Source organism: Falco rusticolus, chromosome Z, assembly GCF_015220075.1.
Source record: "Falco rusticolus isolate bFalRus1 chromosome Z, bFalRus1.pri, whole genome shotgun sequence".
In the NCBI taxonomy this organism is placed as follows: Eukaryota; Metazoa; Chordata; class Aves; order Falconiformes; family Falconidae; genus Falco; species Falco rusticolus.
Window position 1 is genome coordinate 14,120,118 of NC_051210.1, and position 15,647 is coordinate 14,135,764.

A 15,647-nucleotide genomic window follows, 5' to 3' on the forward strand; every position below is an offset into this window, starting at 1 on the left:
GGGACTCCACAACCTTTCTGGGAAACCTGTTCCTGTGCTCAAAATACACTCAGTAAAAAAGTGTTTTCTTATGTTTAAATGGTCTTTCCTATCTTTCATTTTGTGTTTATCACCTCTTATTCTGTCCCTGGCCACCTCTGAGGAGAGTCTGGCTCCATTTTCTTTAATTCTCCTATGAGGTATTTATACACATCACTAAGTCACCCCCGAGCCTTCTCCTCTCCTGGCCGAACAGTCCCAGCTCTCTCCTCCTGCCCTCACAGGAAAGATGCTTCAGTCTTTGCATCGTCATTGTGGCTCTGCTGTCTACTCATTTGGGTATGCCCATGCCTCTTTTTTACTGGGAAGCCCAGGACTGGGCACAGTAGTCCAGATGTGGTCATGTCTACATGGTATTCCTCTCCTTTGGCTATTTTAGTGTAACCTGTTGTGATCCTGCTGAACCTCCAACAGCCCTGACTTGACAGATGCAGGTAAATGCTCAATAAACAAGTAAAAGCACAAAATAGCTAATGCCTCCCCATCCCTTCCCCTGTCAATTTTGCTTACAACATTCGGGGGGACACAAAGGATGTCAAGTCCCCAAAGAGGTGTCCTGGATTCAGCTGGGATAGAGTTAATTTTCTTCTTAGTAGCTGGTGCAATGCTGTGCTTTGGATTTGGTGTGACAACAATGCTGACAGAACAGGTTTCAGTTGTTGCTGGGTGATGATTATACTAAGCCAAGGGCTTTTCTGTTGCTCAGGCCCTGCCAGCGAGAGGGCTGGAGGGGCACGGGAAACTGGGAGGGGACACAGCCAGGGCAGCTGACCCCAACAGGCCAGAGAATATTCCAGACCATTGAACATCGGGCTGAGTGTGTAACTTGGGGGGAGAAGAGGGAAGGGGGGGACATCTGGCGTTATGGCGTTTATCTTCCCAAATAACCGTTACACGTGACAGAGCCTGGCTTCCCTGGGGATGGCCGAACACCTGCCTGCCCATGGGAAGCAGTGAATGGATTCCTTGCTCTGCTTTGCTTGTGTGCGTGGCTTTTCCTTTGCCTGTCTTTATCTCAGCCCACATGTTTTCTCACTTTTACTCTTCTGTTTCTCTCCACCATCCCACCAGTGAGAGTGAGCGAGTGGCTGCATGGGCCTTGGTTGTGAGCTGGGGTTAAGCCACAACAACAGGCTACAGCACAAAGCGACCCCACTGCACCCCTGTTTACACAAATTATTTCAGACAGCAGGACTAGGAGTCCTGAGGGAGATTACATTGGTCAGGTAGACGACATTCTTCAAGTGAAGCAAGATAACTTTACGTAGACACCAGCAGGAGGTAGAGAGGAGCAGGGTATGCAGAAGACATCTGGGGGAAACCTCTATAATTAAAGCACAGCAGACACCAACTTCTTGAAAAAGAAGAATGCAAGAAGAAAGGGAAATAAAGGAGGGTAAGGGGCAGTCAACACAAAAGCCATGGATGAATTGCTCAGAAACCCAGAAGTTCAAGAAGAAAAACAAGAAAAAAAACCACCTGAACATGGGAGAAAGCCACAATTATTGAAGGTTAGTTTAAGCTTGCAGATGAAAGCACAAGGGTAACAAAACAAAAGCAAAGATTAGTATAAGGTGACAGAATTAAGAGTAAAGGTGGCTTGAAATCTGAACTGAGGAAGAGGTACGTTATTGTCCTTGGGACTACAGCATCCAGTGTCACGATCTCAAGTGTGTCTTTCATACAAGTGCACAGGTAGTCCAACTAATCTGGAGACAAAATTAGCAGAAATGCTCTGTTCTCTTGAAATGCACCTTCAGCAGGCAGAAACAAAGAAAACTCTGAGGAGGAAGAAGATAGACGTAAACCTCAAAGTAGTGGTAAGAGTCAAATAGACAAACCATTGCCTTAAATGCCTCCCTCCTGAATCTTCACTGATGTTATCTGCCCAGATGATTTTCAGCACAGCTAACAGCCTAATGACATTGACTCACAAGTCTGGGCATTAACAGAATTAACTGCCAAGCTTGCTGGAATATGTGTGATTTTATCATGATAATCACAAAATATGTTGTCCATAATGCCTCTGCTCCCAAAGCCATATGACACAGGGAAATTCTTGTTTTCTCTTCAAAAATAAGCTCTTAGTCTTCCCATCTGTGGAGAAAAGACTGAAGGCATCAACTCAAGTTTAAAAGGGCAGGAAACCAATAAAAAGTATTTCATGTTTAGAAAAAGTATTTTTAAATGGTTCAAAGAGTGTCACTTTCAAGAATTTGGAAATCTTGATTCATCATGCTTCATATTGGTTTCATTCCTTTTTCAAATCTCCTGGACAGAAAAGCTAGTAAGTGCCATACTGCTTTTCAAGGATAGAAAGCCATCTTCCTAAATACTATCTCATACATGTAAATCTGATCAATGAAAAAAAAAAAAAAACCCGGAGAAAAAAAGCCAACCCTATGCAGGAAGTTCCATAACTTCAAGAATTAATGGTTAAAAAGCAAGGTTCACAGTATAGAGACTTCCGTGTGCAAAAGACCTGTCAGTAGTGCTGAACTAGGGGATTTCTACAACTTTTTATTTCCTTGAATTAGTGGTTCATCAGAGAAGGGACACTGGTTTTGCTCTGCTTTCAGAAAGCAACGAGTTGCACTGGCACAGAGGTTCATATCTGTCTCCTTGTTTCTAGCACCAGACAGAGGATTTAAAGATCAAATGTGATTCCACATAACTGGTTTTTTTCCTGTTATTCCACTTCTACGATTACCAAATAAAGGGAATATGGAACTAAATGAACTGTATTTGGATGCTGGTACATATTTCAGCATTTTAAAAAAAAATACATCAAAACTCCCTCAAATTTGTTTGGATAAAACCGTTTTACAGAGACTGAATGTCAGTCAGAAGTAAAGAACAGTGGTGTAAAATTTCAGAGGCACACAGATATTCAGGGAAAAGGAACTGTGTCAGGCTTTGTTTTATTTAAAGTCTCTCTTGTATAGTTTTTTAGAGACAATAAATATTATGTTTGTGAAAGCTGCAAATTATACTAAATGTAGAGAAACTGCAAACACCAGTTAAAGCAGAATAAAGTCAAGTTTCTCCAAGAAATTGGAAAGATAGAGTGATAAAAATAAAAGAATGTCGCCATTTTCCCAAGAGACCCAAAGCTCCTTATGTGCCATACTTCTGTGGAGCAGTGTACCCAGGGTCACAGGCTTTCCTGGGCTACAAATGCGCTAACACAAAGAGCTGAGAAGCCACATCAATTGCTCTAGTCAAAGGTGGACTGATATCAGAGTTATTGGTAGGAAGAAGACATTTGACTTCTGTGGTTTTCAGATCCTGCTGTCAACAATTTTTTTCTCTTGGTGTACAATGAGACAGGGAGAGGAAGCTGGATGTTTCTCAAATGTTCATAATGAGCACAGAAGACTTTGTTGGTTCTTATTCACATTAATATGTAATCATTTGCTTTCCCCTAGCACCAATGTGCTTCTCAAGCGTGGGGATGAATAAAAAGCCACGTGATTATACAGTCCAGCCAGAAGTCATTGGAGAAGGAAAAGAAAGAAAAAGGAAAAGAAAGAAAAAGGAAGAGAAAGAAAAAGTAAAAAAATCACCCTTGCCAGGGTACAGGGGCAGGGGGCTGCTGGGGATGGGAGCATTGAGGGGGCACCCGGGAGTGGCAAGGGAGGACTGTCCCACTGCTCCACCAGGGAGCAGGGCAGCTTGGGGGCAGCTGGGGCAGTCCCCACCCTGGGCAGATGGCACCATCCTGGAGATAGGGATGTGGGGAGCTGGGCTGGGAGATAGGCCTGTGGGTAGGGGTCAGAATCAGGGATGGTGAGGGGACCCAGGGTCAGACACAGCCCCAGGGCTGGAGCTTGATATCAATTCCTTGGAGAAAATTATATCAGAATCAAAACAGCTCGCACAGTTTTTGTCTTTCTCCTGCATTTGTTTATATGCTAATTCCTGTAATACTTCTGCTAAAAATACAACTTCGTTTTGATTGTTAATGCTTAAGGAGCATCACTAGAAATAAAGCTTGCAAAGGTGTTCATTGCATCCTGCAATGGTCCAACGAAGCCCCTCAGGCACAGCATCACAAGGTGCGGATGGGCTCCCAGTCAAGGTACACACAAGTTTTCCAGCTACACACCAAGAATTGCCTAAATCCTGTGTTCCACTGCCCTCGCCAGGAATGATTCAGACCTGCCCAACGTGCAGCCTGCACTTGCAGCCACCTTGCACCACCACCGGCCACCTGCTGCTGCCGGCGATGAAAGCTGCCCGTTCCTGCCGCAGGGCTGCATGGCCAGCAAGGTTGTAACACCTCCGTATGCAGTTCCGCATCTGTGGCTCCCGCCCTCCTGCCTGCTTTTCTCCTCATTTTTCTCTTCCCATTTTTACTTCCATTTCCACTGCTGCCATTTTTTGGTGCATGAGAAAGCCTGGGCAGTTCCTTCAGGAGACACGTTCTGACTGCTATGCGAATTTCACCAATACTTCACCTGGTTAATGCATGACCAGGAGTATCATTTTCCAAAGACTTCAATGACCTCAGAGTTTTCAGAAAAGTGACTTTGTGGCTTTTATCACTCAGGTCACCCTAGCAAAGAATTATTTCAGGAACTTTACTCATACTTTAGCAACTTGGTATGTTACAGAAGTTGTAAGTGCAAGAAATGGACTAACAATTCCTCCATTAAAAGTTGTCACCAGGCAAGACAGATGCACATGCATGCTCCATGAAGTACACATGTATTAATAGAGCTTTGCAGATGTTAAGACACAGTGTCATGGCCTTTTGTTCCAGAGGAAATGTCAGTTTAAGGATTTTTTGCCACAGATGTTGCGTCTTATTCTTCCCCCTGTGCTGCCCCTCAGCTACACTGACACAACTGTTCAGTAAGGCTGTACAGAAAGCAGCACCTGGGTTAAAAGCAACTCTGTCAAAAAATAAAATCTTGCACATCTCAAAACCCCCTTAGCTCACTGACCAATTTAACATGCCTGCTCCAACAGGCTGAGCCTGGCTTTTCAGCTAGGAGGTGCTTCAGAGCAGCAGAAGGCCTCAGCCACTGCTGCGCCCAGGGAGAGGCTACCTGGAGCTCTGCTGCAGGATTATGCTAACCTAGGTTTCCACTCCAGGGGTGAAATTCATCTTCACAGAAAGGCTTCAGCACTGTTTTAGTCTTTCATTAGCTCTGAAAAAGTTAGGCATGAGTTTGTGTGACATTAAATTATTTTGTTACTGAAGAAATACATTCTGCTTTGACCATGTTCTCCCATCAAGGATACATAAACAAACCTTGTTTCTGCTCTTACTTAGGTTTTTTTCCACTTATAAATGGAGAAATTAAAATGTCCACTAAGTGCCTTGTAATGCCTTGTCTCTTCTTCCCTCTCACCCCTCTACTACAACTATAGAGAGACTCGTATTAAGCAGCTAGGAAAACCCAAAATTTGGCATGGATTCTACAATGCCCACTGACTCCCTGACCAAAAGGCAAGGTTTCAGAAAAGAATCGTATTTCCTAAAAAGCCTTTAGTTCAGGCACACTCACTGAATGAGTCCTTCATGTACACTAGTAGTGTTCTTTCATGGAATGAAAACATTTAGTTGAGGAAAACACTGACAGCCGCTGACTTCATCAATACTTGCCATGATTTATCTCTGTTTTTTTCTTACAAAAATGTCTGTGCAGAGACTTCATCTACTCAGTCTCCCATATTGTTTTCCATTTATTCCTTTCCCAAGGATGGCCTTTGTTGCTTCCCCCTGCTGGTAAAAAAAGAAAGAGAGGCTTCTTATTTATGTACATACATACATGCATCTTGTGCATATACGCACACACAAGAAATAGTAGCAGGGTGCTTTTACTTCTCTTTATTCACATGGAAACAGCCTGTTACACATGGTAAAACCTTCACAAGCCAACAGTTTTACTGCATTTCTGAGTCAGAAAAACTTGCAGCCCTGCAATTAACAGCAGGCCTAAAACTTGACAATAGAAATCATCCCTCAATTAAATTTTTTAGTATGACTAGCATACAAATTTAGGCAGTCTATTAGACTGTTGAGAGAGCTGCTCCTCATTCTTTGCAGATGGTGCCTGCAAATAATATCCAGATATGACAGCAGTGCACTCATTAGCAGTGTTAGCAAAATAAATATTTCCAATAACAAAAATACATCAACTGAAAAGGAAATATTGAATCAGAGCATCATACGATATAAACAGGCACAACTCTGCAGACAATTATTTTATTTTATTTAATAACCTATAAATGCATGTTATACATACAGGATGGAAAATGATAGGCTAGTCATTTGGAAATATTTGGTCTCATGCAATAAAAGGACATGCCACGGTGGGGTGACATAATTAACTGATGTGGAGCATGCAGTTCTTCAAAAAGAAGAGTGCTGAGCTGCTGTAAGCACTCTCCCTCACTCTTCCATTCTTTACTAGTAGCAGTGTAGACCCTTCAATAATGAAGAGATTTTTAATGTTATTCATTACCTATGCACTTCCTGACCAGGTTTTCTCTTAGCTTGGAACTTTGCACCATCTGGGTACTGAAACATGTTTTGAACACTGTCAAGGCAGGTATCTACAGCAGAAAAATTTTCTATACTCGATTTTCAGAAAAGCTCCATTGCCCTATGAACTTATGAAAGTAATTTTTCCAAAGGTAAATGCATATTGGATTTCACCAGTTTTGTTTTAAGGACAATGTTATATCAAAACACCAAGAAACTGGATTACGGACTCAATTGGATTTAATAATTTAGGTCACAAAACCAACCAATTCTCTGTATAAAAAAACTATCCTCCCTCTTTCTTTTTGTAATATATTTAAAGCAACAGTTCAACACTTTTGTCTCCATAGACCTTTCTCAACTAGAACCCACTCTACCTGCTGCCAGTAAAACAGTTGTTGGCTGTGAACAACACAAATCCTTTCTGTTCTCAGTAACTGAGGGAATGGTTTGACTATTAAAACTAGGCTGTGCTTCACAAGCAGAGAAAGAAGAGAAAAAGGGTATGAAATGGACAGGGTCAGGGAAAGTGTCTGACAGGTAAGGTTGTTATTTGTACTTGTTTTCCTCCATATAAGCCTCAGGATTACCCAAAGTACTGGCTGTACTTTTAAACACAAAAGAGACATCTCTACTTTTCTGGGAAGGCATATAGGGTGGTCCAAGAGAGCAAAACACTGCTAGCAGAAACCTTCACAGGGAGAGTGAGCCACTACCTAAAAAAAGCAAGGAGGCATGATAAATGGGTGCAGGAAAAGTAAAAAAAGGAAAGCAAATGTGAACACAAGTGCAGAGACAACCATCCTGTGAAGGCACACAAGTTCTATCTTTATGAAAACCTCATTAGTATTCACTGTAACTGCACAACAGCTCTATCCTTGGAGGCAAGTCTGCAGGACCAAAATTAATGTGCTGAACCAGGAAGTTTTAAAGATTAACAGTATGTCCATAAGAGAGTGCCAGTTTTATCCCATAGGTATGAAAAAAGTACCTCTACCACCACCAAAAAATAGACTGAGAGCAGAGCAAGACATCACACAAGGAGCAGTGAGGAGGATACCTGATGCCCATTTTGTTGGGAAAGTAATCAGATTGGAACCTTAAGCCTAACTCAGAGCAGCAGCTAAAAAAGTTAGTGAGTGTAACACTCACCATGACAATGCCTGAGTAGCTTTGTGGACTGAACTTCAAATCTCTACACCTCTGCTGCCCACCTCAGTGAAGAGCATGATTGCCCTGTTCCACAGGGCAGTTTGATAACATTCTCATTCATTCTAAATGAAGAGGCTGAAATTAGGTAGAGTGATTTTTCCACCATGAGCACCCACCCAAAAGTTAAGATCAAAGAGGTGCTAAAAAATAATGGGGATCCCACATCCAGGACAGCTGTAATTCAGAATGTGAGACACTGCTGCAGGAGGAGGTGCATCAGTAGTAAAATCAAGAAATTATCAAGGAGTGGAGAAAGATGTACTCTTTAGCTGGCATGAGTGTTAAATAATAATAAATAATAAAACAATCCTTCTAGTCCTGATGTCCCTCCCAGAGGGATGGGTATTGTCGTGAGGAAGGGGCTGGCAGGATCCCCATGTGCTTGGGCAGAAGCACCGTGAGCCACATCCCAGGCAGCAATGCTGGTGGGGCCAGGTGCAGCTCTGGGGAGAAGGTCCTGGCTCCTGGTGGGCAGCCAGCTGAGCAGGGCCAGAGAGTCTGGAGGTAAGGAAAAGCTTCCCTGCCTCCCCCTGCTGAGGACAGCTGACCAGTGCGGCCAGGATTCAGGGACATGGTGCCACCTCCCTCCTTGGAGGGCTTCCAGTCCCCACAGGGTAATGCCCAGAGCCCCGGTCTGACCCCGGAGTGGAGACTGCCTGAGGTCCCTGCTGGCCTGAATGATGATCCAACGTTCTCAATTCAAGGAGGACACCTGAATGCTGGAGAGGATTCATGGAAGACCTAATTAAGGATGAATTGGGTAACTGGAAAAGCTGCAGTGCAGAGCAAGATTTTAAGGATCTCAATCTTTACCTCATTAGCAGCAGGTTAGTGCATGCATTGATCACTGTCCCTAAGTACCACTTAGGAAGCACAGACCTGGTAACAGAGGGCTTTTCAGCCTGCCAGAAGGTATAACAGGATCCAGCGACTGAGACAAAGAAAGTCTCGGAAAGAAAAAACATGGCAATTTTAAAAATGAACATAATTAAGTATTTAATTTGTGGAAATCTTCTAGTCTCAGCACAATGTAAGTAGGCTCAATTATAGCTGGCACTTGGCCCTTCTATTCTGGGAAACCTGAGTACTGAATAACATTTCTTTTTCAAAAAGGATCAACATAGGAGAGAGTTTTTTCTAACCAAACAAATGAAAGACACATATCAGCCACTGACTGAGAAGGTGTAAAGATAAAGTGTAGGAAGAGAGCCTGTGGAGGGAAAGAAACCTGAGCCCAAAGGAAACAAAGGTATGGAGTTGCACAGGTGACAACTATAAACTGACATTACAGGGAAGACAAAAAGAAGAGAGATTTGAACTAACTCAATTCATTCTGGCTTTCTTGTGATAGCTCTACAGGGTTAACAAGAACATATTTTGTCAGCAAATCAGGCCTGAGGTCTCTGACTTTGCAGCACATAACAAGGAGGAGATTTATGTGGGGCAGGAATCACCTTTCTGTGTTGAGAAGGTGTTATGCCACTTGTATTGCCTCTGGCCAGTACCATTAGGGGAGTACGATTTACGGTTGTTGTCAGGCTGTAAGAGCAGCATACCCGACTCTGGATGCACATGCAGAGCAGTCCTTCATCGTGTCCCAGACCTTAACCAATGTTGCACAGTGTGGAACTGTGCTTTGCAGTTCCATTACAACTGGATGAAAAGGTGAATCAGAAAGTTAGATAAATGAGACAGATAACAGCATGCACATGATTAATATTTATCTCTAAGTAGTACAAACGTAACAGAAGAGAGCAATAGTTAGCTGAAAATGCACTAGTAACACATGTAAGTGTAAAGCACAGGCGTTTGGGAGAAATGGCATAATTAACAAGGAATTTCAATACTTCCTGCAGGTCTGGTGCTGAGCTAGACTTAGAAGCCACAGTCAGCACCTGCTCTAATACCGTAGCAGCATTAAAAATATATTAAAAATAGCAAGTTTTCAGTGTGGTCAGGAGCGTACTTCCAGATCAAATCAGATTCTTTTAAAAGACATAGAAAATAATTAGCAAATTTTTCTCCTTGTGTTATAGTCTTGTGTTGGATGTTGCTTTAGTTACATTAGGGGGTGTTAGTAATGTGAGTGGAGAAGAGCTCTGACTAAGGAAACTGTAGAGCTGATAAAAAAAAAATTAATTCCTAGTAGGCATGGTTGCTGGTGTGAAAAAGTTTGAGGATGCCTTCTGGGCATTGAAAATGCCTTTCATTAACACTTAAGCAGTCAAGTGGCAAGATTCATTATATCTAAAAAGCCCAGTACATTTAATTCCCTCCTTTTCATTAGTGTTTCCTGTTTACTAAGTGCTGCATGGATACCTAGCGGGCCAGAGGCTGAGCTGTTGCAGATACCATACAGTACCATGTCAGTCACATACCGTGCTGTGCAGTCAGGGTGAGGTTCCTAACAGAGCACCGTGCGCCAAGAAGCCTGCTGTTTGAGCAACTCTTGAACTGCCACCATCTCCTCTACAGGCATTTCCTCCCAGCTGTCCCAATCATCTTCAATGGAAAATGGTGTTTTGACCAGCTAGGCTCTTCAGACCCAAAATACTGAAAGGAATCCATTCAAAGAAATGAGCAGAGCATCGGTACAATGAATGCAGTGACTTCTTCAGTGTAAATTATACGTGCAAGTTACAGTAGCCCCATAAATTTCACTCTGGCAGCATCATTCCAAGGCTACTCTATCATCCTGCTGTTGGAGTATGTGATCAGAAGGTCAGAAAAGCTGATTTTTAGTTTTTTCTGTTTATTTTCTTCTTTTCTAGTCTCTGTACCAATGACTCCATGTAAGGTTAGTAAAACGATACACCAAGCTAGAATTAGAAAATACTCCAAATAGCGCACACTTAAAGTACCAAACAATTTGTTTCCTAAGTGGGTAAAGTTCTGACAGCAAAGAATTCTTGCGAGAGCATGGTCTGTATTTATCCTGTTCTTGAATGATGAGTGCTTAGCAGAAGCCTGCTAAGATCAAGAACTTTATCCATTATTCAATACCAACAATCCTGCTTTTTGTAAAAGTACGAAACCTTGCCTATCAGCAGCGTTTCCTTTCTGCAAAGATGCTTTCTTTATAACTGGTGCTGCAGGGGTTTTTTTCTGCAAGTCAGTGAACAGCCCAAGTTTTGTTTAATTGCTGCATTTTTATTTTTATTCATTCTATGCATTTAAAAGGCTGCTGTGGCTGGAACGGAAAGGAGGTTGTTACACTGTCAAATATTTCTCCTGTAGGCTGACAAAAAGAAGCTGTTTCTTAACCTGATGGCAATGAAAGACAGCAAATGAATCATTGCTTGAGGAAACCAATTTATTTAGTCACTGTGTGTCACTTATTTATTACTTACCAGCACATGCTGTTCGTTCAATTAAATATAAAAACCTGAAGTTCTCTTCCAGCCCTCCACCACCACAATTTTTAAAAACATACAACAAACAAGAAAAATTACATAAATCTGCAGTGCTAAAGCAGAATCCTTTGGGTTTATTGTGCTTCTCTTGTTTTAATTAAGCCTTGTTTATTAAACTTCTGCAGATAAGGTATGGGGATTATTAATCTTACTCATTAGCAAAAGATAAAAGTTACCAGGGAGAGAGGACATTATAAAAGCAGAGTTTAAAGTTCCCCACTGAGATACACATTAAAAAAAATGAAATGAAGTAGTGAGACCAAGTGTTGATTACAGTATTTTATCAATAAAAATACAAGGAGCTGCAAACAGCAAACATTTTTCTCCCTTTTACATTCAGAGGAATAAGGAATGAAAACTCCTACATGTACATCATTTATAACACTAGCAGTACATGTACACAGCATCTCACAATATAATCAGATGTACAAAGAACTCACACACATTCCAGTACTGTCTTTCTTACTGCATCCACGTCCTTTTTTTCAAGACATGTTATGCGCTGGTAACAGAATTCTTGTTCCTGAGACAATTCACTCTTCTTTGCTTAACAGTGCAATTAATATGGAAAGCCTTCCTTATAAACATAAAACATAAAATAACACAAACATAAAATCTACTGGTCCATAGATAATTTGGCATTTGGAGATTTTCTTAATATGTATAATTGCTAAAGTAACAACAAGTTACAGTTACTTTACCCAAGACCCTTTTCCAATGTTAAATGGATAGTCTGAATTGCAATTCTAACCAGAATTCAACGCTAATGTATCAACCGTGTCAAAACACCCCCCACTGATTCCTGACTTTGTAGTTTTCAACGATAAGCGTATATTACACCCCAACAGGTTTATGAGCTGCCATTCTCTGCTGACCACAGCTCTCACTTCAGTCAAGCTCACTCCCTTTGGCCTGTTGATATTTAGTGAACAATACTGGCAACATTCCTTCTTCTGCAGCAAGTGGAGGTAAAATCTGGGGCCCTGTAGCTCCCTGCTCTCTCCCTCCGTTGCTTATGGCTTGGCTTCCCGATACAAATTTCAGTGTTAATTTAGGGCTGTGGCAGTAAAGCGACACGCTTTCAAAGGTCCACTAAAAAGCAATTGAGTCATTCCTAGGTTTGACATGTCATACTTTTTGCAAGACAATAAAAATCTTTAGTAAAATTAATTTCTCCATTCTCACACAATCAATGTTTTCATTAAAACATCCCAATGGAGCAAAAGTGCAAGGAAGAGGATTCACCAGACTGGAATGACCCTAGCCTGCAAAGAGACACAGATGCCTACAGAGACTCATTATTCTTGCTTCAGGACCAAGACTGACCCACTGGAGATTTAGCAAAACCATGATCTACCAATTCCTCTATCAGTTTATTTCAGCAAAGGAGTAATTTACTGATGATAAACATCATCATGCCAAAGACATAAACATACTCTTAAAATGACAAAAGCAGAGAAACTGGTCTCTCCTGCAAAGCAGATACAACTATTGTCCTTTTGAAAAGAATATGCAGATTAGCTAATGAAAAAACTGATGAAGCTCTAGTGTTATGCGACCTAACACCAGTATTTGGCAAGAGACATATCTGAAGGGCTTAAATTCTGCCTAAATCCTGATATCGAACTCTCTCTACCATTGGATTCCAGCTCTTGAGAGGTGCCCACACAGTATGGAAGAGTAGGCTCAGGAATTTAAAGGGAACTTCCAACTGTCTAAATAGGGCCCAACTATGGTAGATGCTACCTGTTTTGCATTCCTGGGAATAATACTAATAGCTCTATGGCATTTTAGTACAAAGACCAATTCCATAAGAAACCTATTTCTTTAAACCACCCTTTTTTACATAGTTAAACAAGAAGGCAATCCATTAATAGAGTGGCTTAGATCCACTGAGTATGTAAAAGGCTTAGCAAAAAGCTAAGATGGAAAAGACGAAGATGGAAAAGACGAAGATGGAAAAGACGAAGATGGAAAAGACGAAGATGGAAAAGACGAAGATGGAAAAGACGAAGATGGAAAAGACGAAGATGGAAAAGACGAAGATGGAAAAGACCAAGATGGAAAAGACCAAGATGGAAAAGACCAAGATGGAAAGACCAAGATGGAAAAGACCAAGATGGAAAAGACCAAGATGGAAAAGACCAAGATGGAAAAGACCAAGATGGAAAAGACCAAGATGGAAAGACCAAGATGGAAAAGACCAAGATGGAAAAGACCAAGATGGAAAAGACCAAGATGGAAAAGACCAAGATGGAAAAGACCAAGATGGAAAAGACCAAGATGGAAAAGACCAAGATGGAAAAGACCAAGATGGAAAAGACCAAGATGGAAAAGACCAAGATGGAAAAGACCAAGATGGAAAAGACCAAGATGGAAAAGACATTGCCTGCCTTTACAATGGCAGGAGGTCCCTTCAGTTAATTTTCCAGTACTGCATCCACTGAAGTTTCAGCGTGCCTCTACGTTGATGCCCTGATGAGGCCTGATAAGCAAGCTGGAAAAGATATCAAACAATTAATCTTAATTTTTCTTGGAATACAGAGCAGACAGCTTCATAAAAAGATAATCTATGGACTGCCTTTATTTATAACAAAGCAATCCTACAGCCAAATGACCTGTACAGCCAAAGTAACAGGACACTGCAGCAGGAGCACTAGGATGTGCAGTGCATAGAAACTCCCCTTTAGGGAGAAAATGCTACAGCTGCTAAATCTTGATGAAGAACAACCTACCTGTCCCCAGGTGCAGCAAACTGGGTTATGTATCATCGGCCTGAAGTGTCACATTAGAACTGAATTAACCAGGGTCCTGGTCTCAGCCTTCCCACTCATCTCAAGACAACGAGAGCACTGCTTCATCCTTACACTTCAACATTTCATCTAAGTATACATATAACAAAATTTCCTTGCTCCTACCTTGTATTTGTCTAAATTGCAAGTCATTCCCCTTTACTATTCTGTTCCCATCACCTTTTCTTGTAGGGAAAAGTAATGCTTACAACTTGTTCATACAGCTTGTGTTCTTAGTATACAAGGGTTTGAAGCAGACGTTGGTAGAGCAAGACAGCCCCCTAGTGTGGATGCAATTCAAAAGTTTAATTTCCATACAATTATGGAAATTTACTTTAACCAGACTACACATGGTAACAATTACAGTCAGCTTGCTTAAAAAAACATACCAATAATCAGATGTAGATTGGCAACTTTAACAGCTAGTTTACATTTGGATCAGTTCAGCTACCATTTTTGAGTGAAGATCTACATCACTTCAACTACATGGAATAAAATTGCGGACCTTCATTCTGCTGCCTCGTATCTCAAGGACAGGAATAACCTGGGATATCACTTGTGCAAGATAATCCAGCACCATTTTCAGCAGCTGGATTTTCACTGCTCATTCTATTGGGCCAACGCAGCAAATTCAATGAGGATGCTGATCCAGGTTAGAAGGAACAAATGGAGAGGACTCTCTGCTCCCATGAGCTTCCTGACATGGTTCTCTACATACCCACATAAACACTAGCTGCACAAGAGTGGTACAGGAAGGAAGAGACAAGGAGGCAGCCTGGGAACAAATAACCTAACTGGTCCGTCACCAGTATTCATGTTCAGCTTGAATGCCTTTGCCAGTACTGTATTTCTCCCTGTCTTTACAGGCAAGTTTCAACATGTTTAGACTAAACAAGCTTTTGTAGTCATGTCTCTTGTCATGCATTCCTCTCTCTGGTGACCTTAGAAGATTTTGTCTCATTTGTTCTGCTCTCAATAGATACATCTTTGATACAGACACACAGTATTGCAGGGAAGTAAAGCTGAGGTTTTGTAAGTAAAGTCAGATTGACTGGAGTCTGAAAATGGAAGATGGGATGCAAGATCATAGATTTGACAATTCACAGTGTAAGACACTCATCTAAAACAACTTTGCAGAACCATTAGATACAAAAGATGAAAATTCAGGTTTGGGTCCGACAATAACCAAGACAGATCCCATGGAAAAAGATTACATTTTCCCCACATGCTTAAGAAAGGGATGGTGTACTGAATTTTGTTATTGTTGTTGCTGTTGTAATGGAGGTGATTACTTGTGCTCTACAATGTAACTACTATGCACTATTTACATTCACGCTTTTGGGGCCTGACTAATGAGTCAGTTTCATTAACTGGTATGTGGCTAAACCTTCTTACAAGCTTCAGGTTCTTCTTCAGCTTTTATGTATTCTGTTTACAGATTTTAATATTAATGCCAAGAAAGGCCCACGACACATGAGACTTGACAAAAAAAAATCCAGTATTTTAACATTTGAATTTGGCCATAAATAAGGTGAAGAAGCGTTTTTTTCTCTATATATATTGCAGAGTGACTTAGCAATAAACATGAAGCTTTACAGTACTTGGACTAAATTGCAGGACTTCATGACCTGTTTTTAACTTGGTGTCTATGCTCCTAAATTTCCTTAAGTTTCCTGCATCAATTAACCACCTCAT

At 41.3% G+C, this 15,647-nt stretch overlaps 1 protein-coding gene across 1 annotated transcript; it reads left to right on the forward strand.

Annotated features, from left to right (window-relative positions):
* The first annotated feature begins 13,100 nt into the window (after positions 1 to 13,100).
* Positions 13,101 to 13,607, forward strand: LOC119141436 (putative uncharacterized protein DDB_G0292636). The gene has a single exon (XM_037373794.1). The coding sequence runs from the start codon at positions 13,101 to 13,103 to the stop codon at positions 13,605 to 13,607; it is 507 nt and encodes a 168-aa protein (XP_037229691.1).
* Positions 13,608 to 15,647: the final 2,040 nt, after the last annotated feature.

What these genes read in the sequence shown, in the direction of transcription:
- LOC119141436 (XM_037373794.1), top strand. Translation starts at nt 13,101, where the DNA reads ATGGAAAAGACGAAGATGGAAAAGACGAAGATGGAAAAGACGAAGATG.